At 44.3% G+C, this 24,457-nt stretch overlaps 1 protein-coding gene across 3 annotated transcripts in view; it reads right to left on the reverse strand.

Moving 5' to 3' along the window:
* Window positions 1-24,451, reverse strand: part of BCL2 (BCL2 apoptosis regulator) — an 88,159-nt gene extending 63,708 nt beyond the window's left edge. For all 3 annotated transcript variants that reach the window (XM_085309975.1, XM_085309976.1, XM_085309977.1), the window contains exon 1: window positions 22,636-24,451. In XM_085309975.1, coding sequence (XP_085166101.1) covers window positions 22,636-23,217 — 582 coding nt within the window. In that variant the 5' untranslated portion in view covers window positions 23,218-24,451. The remainder of the gene's footprint in view (window positions 1-22,635) is intronic.
* Window positions 24,452-24,457: the final 6 nt, after the last annotated feature.

Below are 24,457 nucleotides of genomic sequence, written 5' to 3' on the forward strand. Positions count from 1 at the left end.
CTGAATTCAATTCCCTTTTTGATGTTCTGCAGTGCATTTCTGAGTAGCTTTTGCATGCTATGACTGGTGTACAGCATTTGCAGTCCCTCCAACAAAACAGAAAATATATTTGTAAGCTCATTACTACCGGAATAATGACATGGATGCCACTCGTGCAATTCATTTTTGCAGTGATGATCAAGAAAATTCCCAGTATGAGCAAAGGGAAAATCACAGTGATCARTTTCTGATTTACTTAACCAGAGGTTTGCTGCAACTTAGGCTTGGATTCACCACRTTGGATGTTCTGCATCACCTCCATCTCCTTGTAAAAAGGCTGGCACTTCACAGAGGTGGAAAGCACCTGCCGTCACCGCGGGCTGCGCTTGGTGTGGATGCAGGACAGCTTCTTACGCAAACCCATACTGTGCCCACCGGGCGAGAAGTCTCGTCTCACCTCTGCGCCACCTCCTGCCCCAAATCCCCCAAATTTCCACCAGCCAGGCTGCTGCAAACAGCCAGAGAGAGGCCTTCAACCTGGATTTAAAGGATTTAAGGTCATTCCATGTTTCTTTATCCCCTGTACGAATCAGTGACACATCACTCGCCACACCTGCCCTTGCTTTTGCTGGCCGGGGAAGGGCTGCCCGTGGCTACCCGGCTACTTCCTCCCGGAGCCCAGCCGTGCTCCCTGGCCACGACGTAGCCCTCCCGCCCGCCATCAGAAGTGCCTGGTCAGCATGAGGAGAGGCAGCAAGGTCTGCAAATGCCACGCAGGCTCTACCTGCTACCCGAGGCCGGGATCCAGACTTGAAATGAAGCAAATGAGTTTGTTGTGGCCATATGYTGCCCTGCTAATGCTCTGCAAACTGCTCAAGTCGGGTATTAAGTGAGGGAAAAATGCACCRTGGAATCTAGTTATTACATTAATTTTCTGTTTTGTTAAACAGAAAAGRGGAGTAAAAAGGATATACTTGAGCAGCTTCAGACATAAACAAGGAGCGTATCTGATTCCGGACAGCCTCATGTGCTACGTATGGCACAACATGCAGTTTTCTTCTTTTTGTTTGTTGTTTTCAGTTTAGGTTTTATCCAATTATATATCTATTGTGTGACAGGCCTGGCATGAGAGATTCCATTTACAGGAAATATTTCTGAGATCACAGGCCCTGCAGGCTAAATGCAAACACTGGAGCAGATGGTAACTGATCCAGTAGAGCTGTACCTAGGGGTGCTGGAAGGGGAAGAGACTTGGAAAGTGAAGCTGCTAACAAAATAACCTCCTATTATTAAAAACTACAACCAAATCGGTCCAGCAAGTGGCTAGGGACCTAATTAGAGGAGACTTGCCACTTCTGGTGACCTGCCTACGGTGAGGGGCTGGGGGTGGGTAAGAGGACGGGCAGAAGAAGGTGGCTGCGTTACAAAACCATTCCCTACCTGCCCGAGTGCAGGGGGGGCGAAGGGGGCGTTTTTGCACGTGGATTAATTCCCGTAGGGCAGTAAGGGCCGCTCGACGAGAAAGCCGAGAGCCAAATGTCAGCTCGCCCTTTAACGCAGTCACTCCCAGGCTCTGCTTCTGGCAGCGCCGGAGGATGCGGGGACGAGTGCCGTGCGCTGCCCTGCTCAGCGAGCGCCCGGGCTGGCGCCGCCACAGCCGCTTCCCAGCCTTGCTGTTATCACAGTACCTCAGTATAATGATGGTAAAGTAGGTTTTAAACAAGCGAGGGAAACTTCAGGGAGACTGGCTGGTAAAAGTGAGATTCCAGACCAGTAAACTGGAACAGCTGACCAAAGCCCTTGAGAAACACTGACTCATTCACGATCAGTATTTTAAAGGTTGGTAAAAGTTACATCACTTCACAAGGCAGAGTACAAAATATTAGCTTCAGTTAGTTTACCTACTTTATCTGCTAGAAAGGAGGGACAAGTTATGTCCACTTAGGTACATTAGTTTTGTCTCATCACAGATGACATTTCTGCTCCTGGCCCGTTCCTTTTCCGCTCTGYGGCTGCTTCTTGCCTATCTGCAGGCTCACCCTGTTGTCCTTCAGCCTTCTGTACGCTCTTATAGACAAAACAACCAGGGTTTGCTCTGATTTTCCTTGCATGTTATGTTCTCCAGGCCTCAGACCATTCTCACGGCTGTCTCTTGGACTGGTCAGGCTGGTCAACTTCTTCTTTTGTTCAAAACTGGGCATGGTTTTCCAGCTGAGACTTTACCGCTGTGGAGTCTCTGTATAATGGCTGCTTGTCCCATCTTACATCTCATTTCTGTTTATATATACCCTCATATGACCTTTCTTACCCGTTGGAATGCAAAAATAAGTCTTGATTTACACTAGCAGCCCAGTTCTACCAAGATGCTCTAATATAAACCCCTGTGCTCCTGCAGGGTCCTGTTTAAATCAAGAGGCCTTCCCATGGGTGAAGACATCTTAAAGAAAGATTGGGATGTAACTCTGTCATAGTTATTATTATTTGGTAACATTTAGCAGCTGTGTTTTTTTGCTGTGGACATCAGTTTTATAGCTGAAACTGTTCCTTTAATTTTTGCAAGAATGTTTAGCTTTTTTTTTTTTTTTTTTTTTTTTTTTTTTTTTTTTTTTTTTTTTTTTTCCTGGCCTCCTAAATATAGCCAAGTGGAATAACTAGCACCTCTGTAAACTGTTGGTTAAATGCCACGCTGAGTTTCATTTTGCACTCTGGAAAGCAATTTAGAACACAACAGGCCTTTAGAGCTCAAAATTTAGGAAATTATTTACATTTGGGGAATAACTTCTAACTATTTCCTCAGGCTTTTCTGCCTTTAATACATGTTAATGCTATTCCCACCAAATAAAAAGGTGGCTTGAAAAATACCAGGTGTCAATATGCAAAAAAAATAAATGGYACTTCAAAGTTTAAAAAACACAACTGAAAAATGAAAAACCCCAAAGGTTGCTCTGCTGTCACCAGGTGTTTTGTCTCTGCGATGTTAAACAGCAGGTTGATCACTTCTGACTCCGCTGGAAGTTTCGGGCAAAGCCGAAGAGGCAAATTCACCAGCAGCAAATGAAGCAACTGCTGCACTTAGCCCTAAGGAGTTGAGTTCATTAATACCACTACTTAGTATAAAGATGTAATATTTCTAAACTTAAAACACTGATGGAATTAAGTACCTCGTTTCTCTGTGAAGGCGAAATGAGGTTTCCATCAATCTCGTGTCTACACCCCACAAGGCCTAACATGGCAAACGGCACGGCCATTGAAGGCAAGCAACAAACCCCTTACCCCAGCCCAAAAAAACCCTCACACGTAACAGAAAGCAGAGAGACGAGGCTCTGTTTTCAAAAGCACATAAACTCCTCAGCGATCCAGAAGCCTCTACTACATCCCATGACTCCTAAGTCACTTGACTGAATGGAAGCTCCAAAGTTCCTTTTAAAATTAAAACGCCTGATCCACAGGGAGTAAAACTTGCTTATTTATTCACTTTACTGTCAACATTTCAAAGAAATTATTATCCCCAATCTGCAGAAACTAAGCAGMTTGCCTAAGGTCAAAGAGTGAATTAACGTTAAACGAGATTACAGAATATCATGGTTCCAATTCCTGTGGTCAACCAGCTAGTATCTGACTAGGTCACCCCAGCACATTTAATTTAAAAAGAATGTTGAATCTAACACTCTGCTTAAGAAGTGCTCAGGCCTTCAATAAAAAGTCATGTGAAAGTGAGAGAGGGAACAATAAACAAGAAGGCTTCTGAAGCCTCCATAACTTGCAAACCCAAAGAGTCAAAAAGCAATGAGGCCACAGCAAGGCAACCATACTAAAACACCCGCATTCACAGCAAAAAGCTGTATAAATACTATAGCTCTTTTGGGCATAGATGTAGCCTGCAGGATCTGACAGTTGTTGCAGTGCGAGGCTGCAGTCCAGCAGCTTCGCTCCTGCTCAGCAGCTCCTCTYCCATAGCCCGCACAGTCCCGTGAAACTACCGGCTCCTCTGCACATGCAAAGGTATCACAGGCTGGCCAGGACGAAGGTACAACGAATACTAGGTTTAATGAATATTACTCAGGATGACTTCTTGTTTTTTTCAATGTAGCAGAAGATATGCTATGGGAACTTTCCAGAAACACGCAGAAAGAGTGTATTTCAGAAACACCAAATGGCCTGTGCTGGAAGAGGGACTGGAGAGCTTTTAAATTAACTGCTTTTCTAAGTGCTGATGAAATCCATCACACCACAACACAGCAGATACTTGCTTGTTTCTTGTATGCATTGAAAGGGTTGGAGCTATCAGCAGCTCAGAAGAAGAGAGGTTTTCTGCAAGACCAAACTACTGGTCCTGTAGCCATTGGCAAGCCAGCTAGTGCCTGCCCAAAGCAAACTGCAGCACTCTCRTATGAGCCCTCATATGAGCCCTGGGACATTTAATACTTTCAGACCAACTCTGATTTCCAAATTTGTACTTTCAAGTAGTAAAGAACTTCCAAAGATTTTGTTAAAATATGTAAGTAACATCATTTATTGACAATTTAAAACATCAAATAGCCTTCTGTACCTGTTTGGCTATTTAAACAAAGGTTGTTCTATTTGCCTGCCAAACTAAATGTTTCTGAAGTCACCATTCATACAACCACTAAGTAACATTAACTGTGAAGAAAGGTCTTCAGAAAAAAATAATCAAAGCATCAGCTGACTATCAATCTAAATAAAACACCATTTAGCCCCAAACCAAGTCCTGTAGCACATCCACTGTGTTGACTGGAAGAACAGGGCTTGTCCTTATGCTGAGTTACTGAAGAGCACCTATTTCTGAACACCTCTGGTTTTTTCCTGTTTAGCTGAAGCAAACTCTGCAATACACTAAAGCTCACGAGCAGCACGGCCTCATTCCTGAAGAAGAGCTCCAGGTCATGGATTATTCAGGATGCAGGGTAAGCTGAATAGCTGCTCCTCCATACCTGGTTCTGAATACGGCACAAGCAGACAAAGCCTGGGAAATCTTTGTCACCAAGAATGTGAAACTGTGCACTAGTGAGATAAGTTAGCCACCTCACTGCAAGTTGTTGAGTACCAAATATGGACAGCAGATAGTAGCTGACTGGCTTGCATCAGCTGTACAAAAAAAGTGCTAGTAAATCCTAAGAACGAAAACCCTACACAACCTTAAGGATCAAAAAGCAGAGTCTCTGCTGGCAGAACCATTGCGGATTTCCCAAAACACTCCCATGGAGTTCTGTTGCATGGAGCAGTTTGGCCCGGGGTTTTCAAGGGAACCACATTCCAGCTTGGAATCCAAACCAAATCACTTGTGATTTTCATGTCCTATCACTCCACACACACCCATGATCAATCATGAACATGCCTATTCACACATAAAATGGTATTTGCACTCACCAAATAAGCCAGTTCCTTTTGCATATAAATTCTATCTTCATGTACAAAGTTATCATGCAAACAAGTATATGAAAATTACCATCATGTTTTCTAAATTCAGCTGTAAAAGTATATTGCATAAGGCATAGCAAGAAGACACACTGAACAGTTAAGCACACTTCATACATTTTAACATAAAACTTTCTTTTCCTACTCCTGTCTCTTCAAAGATCTTTCCTAATTCAGTGGCATTAACCACGTTTTTGCCTTCAAAACATCCCACAAAGGTTTATCAGTGTGTAGTAAATGTGCGCCTCTAGAATTACCAACACAGTTCTAGAGCTGCTCATTGCCTCCAAACTCCCACACAATAGAATTATCCAATGTGCACCCAAATGTTGTGTGCTGGTATGGAAGAAAGTTCGATAGCTACTTCTACACCCACAACTGTTTTCCACGAATCTGAAGAACAAAATCAGACTAATTGTTTCTTTGAAGATAGATCATCTTTTTCCTGTGGCCCAATTTAGACTGAACATTAAAAGCATATAAAGCTAAAAATGGAAAATCACTCATAGTTGAACTTATAAAATACAGAATCTATTTTTAAAAAAAGCAATTTCAAATTACATTATTTTTTCTAGTATAGATGCTTTCCTACCTCAACTGGAAAACACTACAGTAATGACCTACTCAGTTATGAACTCTAGAACTTCTGATCTGTAGCAACCAGCACTTGGCTTAGGACAAAATGTAATTTGTACCAAAGTGAAGTGAGAGTCTTCTGGAACTGAGCTCAAGCCCACAAGATCTGTGAACCTTCTGAGACAAAGGCAGAAGAGCATAACAGAAATAGCACAAGGCAATAAATACTGGCCTTTCTCTGAAAATGAGCAGCTGTTGGGTGTTATCATAAGCCATTAAAATAATACTTTCTTGTCAGTGAGCAAGCAGTTTTAGAGCATGCTTAGTACATGAATGTTACATTTGTAACACTAATAATTTTGAGACACAAAACATCTTCAATTTAACAGGAGACACTGAAATTGAGATTTACTCAAAAGTATGTCTAGCCTAGACCTTAGAGCCCAGACTGCTCTCAGCTGTGGTTATGACCTCCATACAAAGACCAGCATGCAAGGAGCTGTTAAAATGCCCCCAAACAAGAAGTTTTAATGGATCCTCACAAAACCTAGGAACTACGCTCTCCATTCTTCAGCACCATCTACTGGCATCGCACCTAGCATCAAACTGTGTCTCTTGCAGACCATGGCCAGATGCCACTTACCCATCGCACTGAGAAAACCAGGGACCCCATCACGTCCATGTTCCTTCTGTCACTATCAACTACCTTTCCTTCACAGTGGATACACCCCAGTGACACTTCTGGGACTTGCCAAACTGCCTCCCATCCTGATATGTCTACAGCTTATACTTGAACAAGCTCATACGACATCAGGGGCTTGCATTAAGGTTGTTCCAGCTCAAGAAATGAAATTACCTCTTCCCATAACCAAGGTGTTTTTGACCACATCTGCAAGTATTGACCTTTCAATATCCTTGGATCTGCTGCCCAAAGTCCTATTTGATGAGTGCTACCTTTCTTGCTCTTCATGTCTCCATCACCTTTTGGGTTTCAATCCCCTATTAGCATCATCCTCACGCTCTAGCGAGTTTGACAAAGACACTCCATTCTTTCAAGAGTGGCTTTGGGAGAACAAGTCGCAAACCACAAGGCACAGCAAGGTCCCTAAGGATAGTCATCATGCTAAGCATATGCAAATATGCTTTAACAAATAKGAGCATACTCACTTTGCACAGGGGAAGTGAAGATTGTCCCAGCCAAGCCTCACTGAAATGTGAAAGGTGTTTCTTACCAAACAAGCTCTATGAGTAGCTCTTGCAAAGCCAGAAACCAGAAAATACTGGAAATTCAATTTGTAGCTTGTTACATTGCTTCTGGAAAGCAAAGGAGGTGAAGAAAAARTTCTCATTAACAATAAGGTTTTCTGGGGCCAGGTGGCCAGTTCTGGAGACCAKATTTAGCACAGTACACAGGCTCCAAACTCGGCTTCAGATTTCTCAAGTCCTATTGATTTCACTGTTTCAGTTGAATGTGAGGAAAATGTTGACAAGGATTTCAAAGGGAAGTTTCAAGTCTGAACACACTGTTGAATCCAAGCCCTTGGTAGTTGTTCTGATGCACAAGAGAATGGAGGGAAAACATGAAATAAGAAAGCCCCTGCAAGCACTGTCTCAGGACCCAGGTGCAACCATACCACCGGGTGCAAAGCCCCCCTCATGCTGTCCACTGGGAGCTGCCGCTGGTACCACACCGTGCCCAACCATCAGCTCCCTCACAGAGTTCCTCACTCAGCCTCAAAATGCCACGTCACCAAAGCAGTCAGCACCRTTTCATTTGTTTTAATTACAATTACATGCGCCCTGGTTAGCATCTTTGTTGCCTCAGACCACTGACCAAACACCCTGCAGCACCAGGTATCACCTCTTTCAGCAGAGCCCAGCCCAGCCCRACAACGGAGTTGAAAAATAAAGACGACTTCTCAGGGATGCTGCTGGGATATTAAGTAGAGAATAGCCTGGATAGAAACTTAAAGTGACCGGTGGCAGAAAAAACATTAATGAGTCACAAATATAACTTTTCAACCCTGCTTCGGGAAGACACAGTKTATGTAAGGGCAAAATCATACTTCTTATCAAAGTACTTTTATTTTTCATAAATACATGTATAAAGTTAAGAAGGGGGGAGGATCTGTCTTTATGAACTTCCCTGAAAACAGAAAAAATAACATTATTGCATAAGAAAGGATTTTTTGAGATTCAGAACAAACAAAATTTACCAGTGGGAYGAGTAGCCAAATAAAGATGGTAACTACTGACATTCCATTTTAAGCCTAATTTTTCGGTCCTGATGRGGAATTTAAATATACAATACAAAATGTAGGCATTATGCTTGCTCTCTGCAGAAGTGGCTTTCATTCTCTGGTACATGTGTATTTTTCCCATTTGGCTCAGACATTTAAAGGAACAGCTTTCCCCTTGAACTCTAATCATTTTTGAATGAATTATTAAAAAGCTTGACTTTACAAGCAGTTTTCCTTTTATATAAAACAGCACACAAATAAAGGAGAAAAATGATTAAATGGGGGACCTGACAGTATACTTTGTAAAAAATCAAATTATGCATGTGTGGTTCATGTGCACACATCTGTCTATGAGAGGCAGGGTGTTTTTTTTTTCTTCAGTCTTCTTTCTCATTTAGAATAATCATGTGCTGTTCTGGCACTTGTAATTCAAACATGCCAAGCTAATTGTGTGGGTTTTTTTCCAAGTTGATTGTGCCTCTTTAAAGAGCTAAAATATATTTATTTTAGCTTATATTTTTATTTATTTTTATAATTTCATATAAAAGCAATGCAGCTTAAGTTACATGCTTGAAAGGTTTGCATTTCATCTCTAAAAAATCCTAACAATTCTGGAATAATATCTGCTATTTCTTCTTGTTGTAAACAGAATCTAGATTATATTCATAATAAAAACAAGGGACGCTGTCTGCTCTTTTGAAAAGTCATGGAAATGAGATATCTAATTTTGCTATTTCATGTACTTACTCAAGACAAATAAAAGACTTCTTTTGAAGCAAATTATAAATATTCAGGACCTTAAAGTGATTAAAAAGGAGTAAAATATTCAAATATGCCTATTTTTTGTGGAAACATCATGTGTATAACAGCAAGGATCTAATGTGACTGGGAATAGTTTTCATGTTATTTGACATGTTAAAACAAAACCTTTCTTGAGGCAGATGGGGAGATGTAGTCTTTAGGCAGGTTCAAGCCCCCATGCTGATCTTCTCCATGACGAAGCCTGCCAAGTGACGACGCAGACCCCGGAGAACGGCTGTTTGTTCTCACCAGGAGGAGACTTTCCTCTCCTTTTTAGGTCAGTCACAGGCAGAAACACATGGGAAATCCAKGCACGCAATCCCAGACATTACCACTTGTGACTTGCAAAGCCACTAAAATATCTGAAGTGAGAAGAGAGGAGGGAAGGACCTAAGTCTGGCTGGCATCATGTGCCTGTGTGATCATGCTAGAGGAGAAGACAGAAGGAGTCTTCTTTCCCACACTGCTGAGCAAAATCTGGGACCCAACAACAGTCTTTATGTTCAGCCACAATATATATGGAACATGTATACCTGTATCATGTTCCATGAGACACATCGAGGCCCCTGCCAGCAACAGGAGAACCAGCTCTACCCATCTTGCCCAATCACTCACTAAGGTATTTCTCATAGATGTTATCTTTGTGCCAAAGGCTTCACCTTCAAAGCAGAATTTAATCCAAAACATAGCTCTTGAGCCAGGCAGAGTTAAGGTGGCTCTGTGTTTCCTCTGCAATGTGGTTTCTTTCATATCCTTCCTGTCCATTTCTGTGGAGGGCATATACATTCGGTAACTTACACATTGATCTGTGTAAGATAGTATCAACCTCCCACATGAATCTCATTAAAAAAAAATAATAATAATGAGGAACACGGACATACCAGCCCAGCTTACTTTCAGAAAATTACAAATCCAAGCAAGAACATGATGACAAGATGATTTTGAATGAAAATAAAACCAGCATAATTGGAGCATAAGAAATGACTCCTCTGACATTCATGTCACAGAAACGCGAAAATCTACATTTTGGGTATGAATCAGTCCATGAATTTCATTTTAAGTGGCTACCCAGAACTTTACCAGTTCTCACTGTAAAACAGTCCTCAGCAGAGGACCAGCACAAGCTAATGCATCACTTAAATGCTACCTGAGATTTATTCTGAGAACCACAATGATGCTGATGCTTTGCACTTAATTTCAGCACGGGAATGAGTTCTGCTCATGATGAGTTACTGGAAGGGACATGTTTCCAAGCGCTATACCAGAAATGAACCAACCAGATCACGTACCCAATTGCTTGCTAATGGCATAGAGGATACAGCATATATCTTCTCCACTGTGTGATCCTGCAACCTCTAGTGACTCTGAAGTCCAAAGACTGCCAAAAAACYGACTGCTGCGCCGGGCCCTAGGGTCATACATCAAATGTTCACATGCACTGACAGATGTTTATGTTGGTCATCCTGATTTAACTCCCATTACATCATTTACCAAGCTACTGATGTTATCATAAACGTTTAAACAAGCTGGCAAAGGAGACTCAAACACGAATTTGATTCCCTTGTGGTATGAGAGCATTACACCATAGACTGCCTTTCGCTCTTAAATCAAGCTGAACAACTGTACAGATTCTTTTATTTATTTAAATTCCAAATTAAAAAGACCCTTTTTTCCAGACCATCGATTTCACTCATCATTTGATCACCACAGGCTGAATGACAGGTACTAAAAAGTAACAGAGAGTCAGACTTTGGATCACAAACGAGGGGTATAAAATTAAAAGCCGTTTCGTACTGTAATTAAGGTGCCAATCAGGCTGCGACTCATTTCRGCTATGTTAACTCCTGAGGGTCTACCGCATGATTTAGTGCTTCCAGTCACTTCTGTTTTGCATATGACTGCACTGCTCTAATACACTGCAAATCGACTGAAAGTTTTGAGGGAACAAAATTAATAAGCGCAGGAAGTCCTCTCACTACAGAGCATGTACACATAATGCGTTTGGCACCTGCCGCTGAAGCACGATCTCAGTAACAAATACAGGGTTTTACATTTAAACTCCGTGACAGCCTGTTTGCTTGGTTGTCATAAGTGTGGGGAGGGAATAGGAAACACTTCACACATCTTGTTTTCCGCTTCTAATATATTTTTGAGTTTTCTAGTGCAGTCTTTTGCTTGGATGTGTAATCACTGTGGAATGGCTACTATATCCTTGCTACACTGCATAATACTTTCCCATCCTCCTTCTGTAGGATTCCTCATGAAAATAGGCAGTTTGTGTTTTTGGCCCCGAGGACAGAACATAACGTACTGTCTCTAGGAAAAAAAATCATTAAAACATTTTCCACTACTTTAAAAAAAAACACTACCACATTAAGTACTACTGTATTCTTTCATACACATGACCTCATAGATGCATGTGTGCATCACATCCACATTCACACAAATGCATTCAATTTAGCTATTTATAGAGCTCTATAATTTTTCCTGGCTCAGGCTTTAGTGAGCTTCCCTTGGTGGGGTTCAGTTCACACGGTTTCATAATCCTTCATTTTGCCTTGAGTTCATACTCGTGGAACATCCCCCTCCTACCTCCACTCCCTCTTAGAGTCCCATTTAATGTTTTACTGATTAAATTGGCTGAATTCATCACAAAAAACAGTGGGGTTTTTCTCTCCCGAGGAGCTGGGTGAGTTCTGTCAGCTCTCCTTACGATATCCTAGCGACGAAACTCACGGATGCAGTTGCAGGCTTGTACTGCTAACTGCCCTTTTCTGACTGACGTAACATCCAACGCACTTGGCCAAGGGTCGCTCTTCCAGTTATGCTGACGGTCCCTTAACCAGCAGCAAGGCAGGTTTCAAAAAAGTCTGCACTCATACCAATCACCCAGCCTTCCCGCTAAACAAGCAGTCTTTCTGGAAGCCACGCATCCACAAGCTGCTGGATGTTTTCTCGCTCTGCTTCCAGTGACATGAGCAGCAAGAAAGCACTCAGAGACCTCAAGAAAAGAGAAAGTATGGCCCACCTTGGAGCAAGTCCACTCTTCTGGTCCCTCTCTGCTTCAGCAAGCTAGCATGCCCCAGGGTGCAGCACACTCGTAGCTGACCTGAGACAGTCAGGTCCAGTGGTACCTCATCTCTTCTGTCCCCCGTCTGGACCTCCAGGCTGGGGAGGCAAGGCTGGATCACTCTGAAATCCAGCAACCTCCTGTTGTACAAATGCTCACCCAGAGCTAAATACCAGTCTGCACAACTTCAAACTCGCCTCTACTTTATTCTGTGAAGAAACCACTCCCCAAGTGTTTCAAGGTGCAGTGCTGGAGCACTCATGGGTAACAACAACAACAGCAACAGAAAAATAACCACTAATTGTCCCTTCCCTCCACCTTACAGAGCGCAGCTCAGCTGGACCCCAGAGGTCCAGCCCATGCAACAGACAGAAAGGTAAAGAGCTCAGAAAGCAAAAAGCTATAAAAGCCAAAACCCACGAGGCAGATAACAGCTTGCTGCCAGACTTTTCAAAATTTAAGTGTTGATTGTTCAAAATTTATGTCTAGATTTTTCTTAAGAATGCAATTTCCTGGCACATGGTACAACTCACTCTAGACCTGCATGTCAGCACAGCAGGCATCCTGTTGCAAAGGTTATTATGGAACTATTGAATGTTTTCATGCCAAATTTGTCCAAATTAAACCGAGGGGAATGGAAATACTTTCCCTGGATAGGTGGTGGTTGTATTAGGTGGATTTGTTTATAAAGAGAATAAAAGTTGAAGCTAAATATAAAAGCAGATACAGCATAATATTGTCTGAGAACTTGAATAACATGTCATTCAGCCTGCATACTGTGGAAAGAACACTAAGGTCATGTCTAAAATAAGATCAGTGACTGTTTGACAATAGAAACATGTAGGAGGTAGAACAGGAGAATTTTCCACATTTTTTTAAATGACATTTTTCTTAAAAAAAATACTCCTGCCTATCTTGCTACAGGTCTGAGGTAAACCCCATCAAACTTGGTGCAAGAAAACACTGTTGAATTCAACATGTTTTGGATCAACACCCTGGCAAACCTGCATTAGTCATTTGTGCCAACTGTTTATTTTTTGTATCATGCTCAGCTTGGAAAATGAAAGAAGGCTTCTTCTGGGTTGCATTTTTGTTTTCAGGCAGTTTCACTTTCTGCTTCAGTCCTCTGATCCTGCTCCCCTGGAAGTCAATGACTTCAGTGGGACTGCTGGTATGTTTTAAAGGTAATCACATCCATGTTTGCAACGCTGGGGATCTAAGAGAGTTCCTGGCAAGGTCGAAAAGGAAAAAAAAAGAAAAAAAAAGACCAAACATCACTTCAAATACAAAGAACGAGACGCAGCCTGGCAGCCCGAGGCCAGGGCCAGCAGGCAGCCATCCGTCCTTCGTGCAGGCACTCAACACGCCTGATGGGAACATCCTCACAGCTGACGGCTCCGGTGACGGGACCCATGGGACCCTGCGTTCCCGGTCCCCCGCCCGCTGTGGCCCGACCCAAAACGTGGGAGGCTCACAGCCGATGCCCCTCGGGAGCGCCGTCCCGCTCCTGGGCCCTGGTAGAAGCAGTTTGCCGTCTGGTCACATGGAGGAGCTCCGGTCAGGCCCATCCGCTACGGAACGTCACCGTCACCGCAAGGAGCTCCGCGTGTAACTTTTCTCCATGGTGCTCCGAGCCTTTTTAAAACAGTGGCCAGTAGCRCCACGCGGCCACAGCTTCAGACGTTTCACATCGTGTTGCGGGGTGTTTCTGCAGGAGTCCGAATGCCCGTAGAAACACAGTGGCACAGGAGGCTTTAACGTACCCCGATGTCCTCCTTTCCTGGTTGGAAAAGCAAGCAAAAAATCCCCCATTGCTTGCAAATTAAACAGGCTGTTCTCCAGCGGCAGAGTCGCCTTCAGCGGACGAGAAGGCAGGCAGAAGGAGGTGTCTTGACAGGTCTCCCCGCCACCAGCGCAGCCCTGGCAGGGTGCAGAGCAGAAGCTCTCGCACGCCTGGCACGAAGCCCCAGGGAGGCTGGTCGGCTCAGCCCTGTGCCCCAAAAATGGCGTTASCAGCCCAGACTAAACAGGCCCAATCTCTAGCAAACTGCTGTGGAGGACCTCGACCATCTCTRGTTGACTCCAAGCGGGCAAGGACTWCATACTTGTGYCTGGCGCCAAAGACACAAGCTTCCTACCAAAGGATTTTTCTGAAGGCAGCCAGGAGCTGCTGCAGAAGCCCAACCGAACGCYGGGGTGGGTTGTGCGTCTGCAGCCTGCTTGCCACCTGACATTTCCAATGACAGATTTTCTTTCCTCCCTTTGCTGGGTACCCTGCTATTGCCTCCCAGCCCAGCAACTGGGAAACTATTTCCCTCTTTCAGACCTCAGAACAGAAGAGTTACTATTTACTGCTGCACATCAGTATATCAGGGCAATGCAGAAAAGGAACAGGTCAAGCTAAAACTTGAAAATAATATACTCATTAGGCCTCATTCTGACTTACATTCAGGACCTTCTGCATCCCTTGGCCAACAGGGGATTAGATATTTAGACAGTATGATTTATTGTGGCTTGCCAGATGATTTCAGTAAAGGATCTTTGCTTACCTCTAACTGAACTAAAATTTGCAGACACTTGGACCACAATATAAGATTTATTTTTATTATGAATGAGGGAGTTTTTTCTTCAGCGTTTTCAGTGTTACTTTTTTGACCAGTTATGCATACATTCTCGAGAAGTTTAACAAATTTTACAAACGTAAAACACTCATCATCTGACTCTGCTATTTGAAATGCCAACTCATTTACTACTGTATGTGAACTCTTTGAATTACTTTTACTCATTTTTATTTAGAAAAAAAAGTATTAGAAATAAAGCCCTCTCCTACATTTTATACTCTARGTTCTGAATATTTGATGAGTTTTCCTAAGAAAAGGAGTTCTTTTCTTTAAAGACAAAGTTGACAAATGACACGATACAGGACTTCTACATACAGCAGAAGGAGACACTTCGTTGGACAACAGTGCTAGGACCTATCCTGACTTTTCAATGACGCAAGCAAGTCTCCCCAAAGCCTTGAACAGGAATTTTGTCCTTTTTTTTTCTTTTTAATGAAGTGTTTTTAGATTACTTTTGTCTGCCTGTATCTGAGCCCTCAATAAAGCTTGTGAATGGAGGCAAAAGCATACGTGTGTGCGAAGACACTCCACATATGTGCACGGAATGTGGCTTAGTGTTCATTTCACTAAAATGCTGCAGTCAGCTTTTATATACACATACAGTGGGAATGGAAAAGGAAGGAAAATTTCCTTCATTAAATGCCTAACTGTGCTGATACACAAAGGAAAAAAACGAAGCTGTGAGCTGCAATTCTTTACGCTCTTCACCATTTTCCTAAACAAAACCAACAAATCAACACCTAAAACTGATCTTTTTAATCTTTTCCTTCACTAGTGTTGCTAAACACATCAAAACAGCAGAGCTGAAAAAGTTTAAGGCTAACTTACATTTAAACAGTTTGCTTTCTTCTACCTCATTTCTCCAGTCAAATCTCACCACCAGCTCATTTCACAATCTGAGTCACTTTACGGTCTTTCCTAGGCCAACCAGCTCCAGCATTGCCAAAACTTAATGCTACAGATTTGAATATTATTCTAAGTCTAAAATTACTGTGACACACATTTCATTTAATATTGTACTTTGTATAACTTTTTTTCTAATTAAAAAACATCAGCCTAACTTACATGATAGCATGTTGAGAAACATAATATACATACCCCTGCCCTGGTGTTAATGTGCAGCTAGCAATCATATCCATTTCATATCTGGGTTAACTAAAAAAGAGAGATATAAATGATTTGCCCCAAATCATTCAGCATATCCAGTAGCAGAATGAAGAAGCGGAAGTTAAGCTTTGACTCTCAGTTGCCTTCTCTAATGACTAAGCAACAGCCTCTTAGCATCACTATGTAGGAAAAATTTTCTTCCTGATTATATCTGGTACCTGGAGATAAATTACTCACTGAAGTACCCCAAAACTTGCTGAGCTGGCTTTTCAGTTAGCCAGTTAGAGATCATTCTTTTTCTTATTCCAATAAAATAGCAATAAAATGATGGACACACTGGGAGATGCTCACTAGATCTTTTCATTAGGCTTAAATATGAGAATTGCATAGCAGGTCTTCAGTAAGTAGAAATTTATTCGCTACAGGAATACATTTAGTAGTGCACGTACTCTTAGAGACATAACAAGTGCATTTACAGCTACCTTTTAATAAAATCATCTTCCAATAGTAAGTAAAAAATAAATCTCCCTGCTGCCCAGAAACATAGTCCTCCTCCTCAGAACTGGATGAGCCATCTGTACATCTCCATATAGGTGCAACAGTCCCATCCTGCAGCGAGGACTTAAAAACACTATTACTTTTATAAAATATGTTCCGAAAGAGTACGTTTTCCCAGGCTGGATGAGTCCGGCAATACATCTATCCAAGCACCCTCCAGCAGYGGCCAGCACCAGGTGCTCTGGGGGAGAAGCAACGTAAGAGCGAGTTATGAAATAACACACTCCAGAGAAAGGTCTCGCCGCAGCACTTGGTGATCTAATTTCAGAAGCTAATGTTAAATKTATCCCCTGCTTCATCAAGATGTATGACTGCCCTAGCAATTTTATTCTAACGTAAGTACGGAGGTTCTCATTACCCTTATAAACACTCAGCCCCTTCCTGACTTACTAACTCAAAGCTCTCCCATGACAACAGCTACCAAAGGTGAATTAAATGTTGCGGAAGAGGCTGTTTTCTTCTGCTAGTTTGAAACCTGTGGATTTTTCATATGATCTTATTTTTCTTGCAGCACACRCAGAGTAAACCAGAGTACAACCGTCCAGATAGGTGCCTCTTGCTGTTCCTACAGAAGTCTATGGCAACACTTTCTAAAATCAGATTTGTTTCCTTGCTCATTAATTGTAAAATCCAGAAACCTGCAAGGAACTTTACAGTGAGGAGAATTTACTAAAGCCGATATATAACAATTATAATAGCAAATGAAGATTAGTATAAACTAACAGAAAATAAATTCCAGACTTTTAGATGCCTTTGGAAAAGTTATCAAGTTTCATGCTCTTTCAGGAGCCAGAAAAAGAAAAGAAAAAAAAATCAGATTGTTAATGAAACTGAAAGCCAGAGTAAAATAAAAATCCCTCAAATCTGTCATCGGTATTTGTGTTTGCCAAGAAGGCCTGGATGTTATCCTGCTGTGGAACAGAAGATTTATGGCTCCACACACCTTCATCCGTCCTATTATTATACATGAAATGGGGGGGGGGAGGGAACCAGCCTGGTACGGCCCTCAAAAATAATCTGTATTTTGCTGCCACTGAGTAACAAGCACTATTATTGTTATTATTATTATTACTATAACTAAACCACTGGGCGCTAGCAGCCAGGAGGTGCTAACTCAGAAGGCCCCAGGGCTGTGCTCCACCTGCCCAAGGGGGCAAAGGGAAGCGGCGGTGMGGCGGACTATTGAATTACTGAGGGGAGAGGAAAACGCAGGCWGGGAAAAAGCTCCCTTTGCAATAGGAAGTTGGTTATTTACCCAGATTCAATCACGCGCTCTTTTTCCCCGGCTTTGCTCCTGCGCCGCCGGCGCCGCCRGGAGAGCCCAGCCACGGCGCTCAGCTTCGGAGCGGCGCTAACGCGCTGCCTCGGGAGCGGCCGGCGGTAACGCAGCCCCAGACCTGAGCTTCTTGCTCGGTATTGAAAGTAAAGTAARAGTTTCTCATAGGATTGCTGGTTTTTGAACTTTACGGTTCTTCGCAAGATCAAGGCCAATGACATCACCTCCATAAGCGAGGCCAGTGGGTCTGAGATTTTAAAGGTCACGGTCGAGGCCTATTTAAAAAACAAAAAACACAAGACTTCTGAGAAAATACACTACCTAACGTAACTGCAAGCTGCACGTAAAGCTAGAATAAATGAAAGGGACTAGAAAACAGTACTTATTTTCTCTTTTTATCCCAGCTCTTTTGCTCTCTGCTACCGCACGGATTCTCCACAGAATGAATTTTTCTCTCGTCAGTAACAGCAAAAAGAAAAATATTTTGATAATATTTTGAGAATTTGATTATAAACCCACAAAGCCACAAAAACTGGCGAAGGACCTAGGAGGTGTAACACTTGAAACTGCCAATTCATTTACTCCACTGAGTGCATTTCAGACGGTTTCCTTTTCAACAGTCAAACAGCGACTTGGGGTTAGCCCCGCGGGGGATTCGGCGGCCGGCGGAAGGCGGCGCGTCGCCGGCGCGGCTTCGGCAGGCCGCCCCGGGGCGCGCGGCTCCGAGCACGCGGCCCGACGACCGGCGCCGGCGGGCGAGAAGCCCGCGCGGCCGCCCTCCGCGCCTCCCTCCTACGGGCGTGCCACCGCGCAAAGCAGAATTAATGATTTACCAGGCAAAACAGAGCCGGGGGAAGCTCTCGGGAGAGGGCTTTAACCACGGAGCAGCGAAGCAAGATAGGGGATGGCTCCYGGCCGAGCGCGGCGCGGAGGCTGGCCCGGCCCCGAGGCGGCCCCGTGCCGGGCACGGCTCCCACCTCGCCGAGGCGGAGAACTGCGGGGGCCTGGGCGCTTGGGCCGCGCCGCGGGAGCGGCGGGCGCCGAGGGGGCGCAGGGCTCACGTTCCGCCGAAGTGCCGCTTCGGGCACCGAAGTCCTTCGGTTGGGTTGGCCTTAGCTGTTGAGCGGAATAAACAACCACAACAAACGAACCGAAGCGGATAAAAATGCACACCTACCACGCTCGTGGCCCTAACTGAACTATCATCGTTTAAAATGGTGGGTTTTAGCTAAATTTTCAACGCAAACACCTTTTCTCTCACCTGAGCTTCTTCACATCGACATCAAAAATGTATTTGTCTACATGTATATGATGGTGCCCATGCCTCCCGCTAGAGTCCTTGTGTTTTTAAGTCCAGTTTTCCCTGAAAAGCCCAAGGAGAAAGCCACGTGCCGGACTGCAAGACCCCGGAGCTGAGCATGGCTAACCTGTACCTTAGGTTGTGTGCCCAAGGAGGGAACCGGTTATTACCAAATAGGGTTATTTCTCCCCCAGATCCACCACATTTAATGCTCCCTACGTCAAATCCAAAAGTCACAAGGCATGCTAGTCCACTGCCAAGCCACTCCGTTGTTCTGCAGCTAAAGCAGCAGGCACTAGAAAACAAAATGAAGCCATAAAATTGTCAGTCAGAAAGCATATATTATACTAAGTACCACAAAATTGCAGAGATGAGCCGGTTCTCCTCCTATTCCTTTTGTAATGCAATTAAGATGTTATCAGGCCAAAGTACAATATTGCGGTATCCTGACCTATGCGAAAATCTTTGAAAGCTGCATTTATTTGCCACCAGAACCACAAGCTAATAATACAGCCTTCATGCAGGCAGTTTCATTCTGTTGCTTTTTCTAAGTTCTGAACACGAACAAAACCATTAGGCTGTGCTTTGCTAGGGTATTAACGAGCTCCAGACACCRTTAACAGTGGACGTCTAGCAATTGCTCAAACGTGAACTCCACCAGTTGTATCCCCTTCCAACTTGCACTTTGCTATGCTTCTTCCTTGTCTTCCTTACAGAATAAAGAATTTATGTGCTTCTGAAAAAAGCATTACCAATATGTAGAGCTGATTCAAAACACATAAATAACAAAGATATTTCAACCAAATGTCAGACCTKATGATAAGACCCAGGTCTGTACGACAGTCTGAAAGTGCACGCTGTCCAACTTACTTGCTATGTAACATATGCATGGGACCAACTGTGATGCTACCCTCAGAAACCATATACTTTTACTACACATCCTCTAATAACCTATCATTCTGCAACATACTGGGGAGTTACAGTGTGAAGGAGGAGAAGGCTACAAAGACCGGTGATGCTGGTTGCTCGGGGAACCCGTGCGATGCAGAGATCCTGCCACAGTTACACGCAGGTCATACAAAGTGTGACTAAATGGCAGCTGACCTAGGAAGAGCCATTTATGATGCTGTAATAAGGTTCGTGTGCTGGTGATGGTGAAAGTGCCAAGCTGCAGACTGAGTGCTTCACTAAACAATATTAAAAGTGTGCTTTTCCACTGACATCCTGAAACTAGGAAAGAAAAAAAAAAAATCCAGTGCCCTGTGCCATTCTGGATTTCTTCCACCTGAAGAGAGGATCCCTAAAGCTCCATTTGAAACTTCAATTTAGTTTTTAAGTTTTTGAAACAGTCTAGAAGGTTTTGCCTGTGTACTTCATAATCATATGCCTCAAAAAGTACAACCCCTTCACTAGACAGACACGTAAAACCCCCTGCCAGGTAATATCTTGCACATCTTCTTCCATATGTACATTACAAGTAACACACAGCAGTAAATAGCATCACATGCATCCAAAATCAGGAGCTTGTGTTTATAGGAAACCTCAATAAACAACCAAATGACTGTCAATAAGCAGCATCTTTCCCTTTTAAAGGCAGTCTGTGTTTATAGTCTAAGTTACTTTTACTTCTAACTGTGGAGAAACCRCTCCAGCATTTGCCTCATCTGGCCAATCATTTCTGGTAACACCTGTCTTTTCACATTCTCGTTTTTATTCATTATTTACGTTTTTCTTTATATAATACACCCACAGGACAATACATCTCCAGCATGCTTACAGATTGGATCCAAAGTGCACAGGAGGCTACAGAATGACTTCACTGGCTCTGGAGCAAACCGTGGGCCCCCGCTCCGCAAGCAGGCTTCGAGCCTGAAGTGGGACTTACGCACGAGTCAGGCATCCCAGTCCAGAAGTGCAATCTTAAAATCCCTAACCCTTTAGTTCCTCACGTTTTAACCAGTGAAGCTCTCCAGAAGCCTGAATTGTTTACAGATTTTTTTTCCTAGTATCCTCTTCATGAAAAAAAAAAAGAACAAACCTTCAGCAGTACAGTAAAGATCCGAATGTAGGTCTCCCTCTCCCAACTGTGGTCCCAACCAGTAGCTCCAGAGCCATGAAATTTTTTTTATATATATAAACACACACACATATATATATAAAAATATGTATATATAATACACACACACACACATTTTTTGCTCCCCCTTCTGGCCCCAGGAATCTCAAATTTTTTTCTTCTTCGTGGAAGCACAAGAGAAAAGGAGAATGATCCTGCCTCTAAAGCAGCTTGTGGTCAGAGACCTGGAGCACTCTTCTGGGAGATGTGCAATGTGGATTTCTGCTGAGAGGAAGGCCCCAAAATCTTACTCTCTCCATGATGGCAGCACACAGATGGTCTCTAGATCCCGGGATGCTCATTCCCTTTAGTCCGCTGGGTTYAGCAGAGGGAAGAAAACACCCTCACATTTTAACAGAGATGGCCAATGAAGGTGGCACATTACTGAATATAACATCAACTTAGGAAGAGACTAAATGCTGAAAATGTAATGTAATGACTCTTCCCAGACATAGGGCTTACCACTCATGTTAACTGGGAAACATGTACAGTATTTTACATTCCTTTACAAGCATCTCTTAAAGGTGTGCTGTTTAACTGACTGAACTCACTGACTGTATTTCACAGGAGACGGAACTTGAAGTTCTGTCCATCTCTGACCTACCATATCCCCATTTTTAAGTAACTTGCAATAGGTCTCAGCCCATAGGTAAARTTTCTTCTTCAGGACAACTTTTGCTGTTTCTTCCTTCTAGCACAGTARTATCATAAGCCTTATGCGTTTGGTTTGCAGGACCACATTTTGTTACAATGCATCAATAAATACAGGAAAAAGAAAAAGAAAACCCCTTCCAAAGAAATGTGGTTATTTATCTTGGAGAGAGGGAGACAGACAGGCAGACAAAGACTCTGATTGACCTAAAGTACAAAAGCCGTCTATTTTACGCAAGTGGAAATCCTCCCTTTCTGGATAACGCTACAGCTAGCCCCGGCCAGAAACGATTTCTACTCTGGAAATACAAGATCATTTGACTTTGAAATGTGCCAGATTGCTACAAGTAGTAATTTCTCCTGAACAACGCCCCAGACCATCCCCGTCCCCCTACCCATCTCCGGGCACCTTTGTCTGGCGGCGAGACAAAGACGGGGCTTTCACCCCAGGCACACGCTGCAAAATCCCCTGCCGACCGCCGCCGCAGCTACGGACGCCGGGACTGAGGCTCACCCAGCCGCCTCGAGGCTCATCCTATTGACCACCTTTAATGCCACGTCCCCCCAACCCACCCCTGGCTGCTCTAGACCCCTGCCCGAGCCCAAAGCACAGGCCGGCAGGCGGCGAGCACCCGGAGAGGGAAGGAGAGCGGAGGAGCCAGCTGGAGCAGGCAGCTCGCTCATCCTCGCGGCAACGCAGGAGGGAGCCGTAGCTGATCCCACCCCAAAACCCTGTGGCRAGGCGATGCTCGACGGCAGGGCAGCCGGTGAGGAGCCCTACACTGCTCCTGTGGGCACCAGCCCTTGGCGCTGCCCCAGCTCCAGCGCCTCTGTCCTCCTCCGCATGGGCAGCCCCACCGCGCGCCCAGCCCTCCGCGAGGGGAGGAAATCGCGGGGCACATACCCAGCCGCCGTTGTCCTGGATCCAGTTATGCAGGTGCCGGTTCAGGTACTCGGTCATCCAGGTGGCAATGCTGTCCACCAGGGGGAACATCTCCCGGTTGACGCTCTCCACGCACATGACGCCACCGAACTCGAAGAAGGCCACGATCCTCCCCCAGTTGACCCCGTCTCGGAAGAGCTCCTCCACCACCGCCACGAAGCGGCCTCTGGCCGTGAAGGGCGTCAGGTGCAGCTGGCCGGACATTTGGGCAAAGTCCCTCTGGTAGCGGCGGGAGAACTCGTCCCCGGCTCGGCGCAGGGCGAGGTGGACCACCAGCGGCGCCGGGCGCAGCCCATCACCAGGGGCCGCGTTACTAGCAGCAGCCGAGCCGGGGGGCTCGGGGTGCGGAGACACCAGCCCAGTGTGATCAGAGGAAGTCCCAGCAGCAGCAAGAGCAGCAGCAGCAGGAGGAGAGAGCCCCGGAGAGGCTGGCGCCCGGTCGCYGCTGGCAGCCCAGGCGTATCCCCTCTGCGAGAGTTTATAATGGATGTACTTCAGCACTATCTCCCGGTTATCGTAGCCTCTTCTCCCCGGATGAGCCATAATTTCCAGGAGGAAGCAGCAAGAGGAAGGGAGAGAGGAAGAAGAGGAGCAGGATGAACCCAAAAAAGTAAAGCAGCCAACGATAATAAAATTAATAACACCAAAAATTATAATCCAGTTACTGTATCAGACACGGTTTCATTCATGGTGATGTGGGGGAGTTCTCGGGGTCTTGGAGGTACTTTGGTCTTCTCAGTGTTTCCTCCTCGGTTTGAGATGCACAGTATAAATAGGGATTAAAACGTTGAAATATCTTACTTCCAGATGCACACTTATTACTTACTATATATTTACTTTAGAAACATTTCCTCCTTGGTGTTGAAATACATGTAAAAAAATATCTTACTTAGGCAAAATCAGGTGCATTTTCCCCTAGGTGCTGAACTACCATGAACATGAAGGAGCAGACGAACACACACCATAAAAACTGCAATTCAATATGATTTGCTAAACAGCCTTGGATGAGCGTTAATCCAATGCGCTTTAAGCTAGAAATCTCAACACTGCTTTTTTAAGTTACACAAAGTAAATTTCCTCTGTAAAGTACTTACTTGGACTATAAATATGTTCCTCTGTCAAGTTTCCTCTAAAAAAAAATAGCAACAGCAAAACCCAAACATCACAAGTCTTCAGAAACGTTAAGTTCTGGCCGCTCTGATGCTTCAAGTCACCAAGGGGATGGGAAAGGGACAAAAAAAAATATCGCTATATTTTCAAATATTTTTTCCCAGACTCCTGTTTAACAGACATCTCCAAAGATATTTCAAAGCTCAGAAAATCCCGCCTGGGAGCCCAGGAAGGCGAACAACCCCAAAGAGACCAAAAATCCTCAAGAGCWGATGAAACGGACATTTGAATCCAAGCTCTCGCAGAAGCGCTCCGTTTTTCCCTCCAGTGCAACGTACAGACATATGCGTTTACGTCGTAGTTTCATTCAGACGCGGATCGCCCGAGCCCAGTGCTTCCACACACACGAGCGCGCACGAAAAAGGGGATGGGGGGGGAAGAAGGGGAAAAAATTATGCAATTAATTTTTTTTTGACAAAAAAGAGCGCAAGAAAAAGGGCGCAAGAAAAAGGGGGGGAAAAGAAAAAAGAAAATTGCGTCTGCGTGCGGCTCCGCGGAGAAATGCCATTTCCCAAGCAGCTTTTGTGTCAAAGGAGGAAGAGCCGCTGGCGGTGCCGCGGCGCGTGTGCGCAGCGCTCCGCCGCGCTGCGCCCGGTGCCGATGGGGCTCCCGC

This window comes from Rhea americana, unplaced genomic scaffold, assembly GCF_003343005.1.
Source record: "Rhea americana isolate MKP2758 unplaced genomic scaffold, rheAme1 scaffold_31, whole genome shotgun sequence".
NCBI classification, from domain to species: Eukaryota; Metazoa; Chordata; class Aves; order Rheiformes; family Rheidae; genus Rhea; species Rhea americana.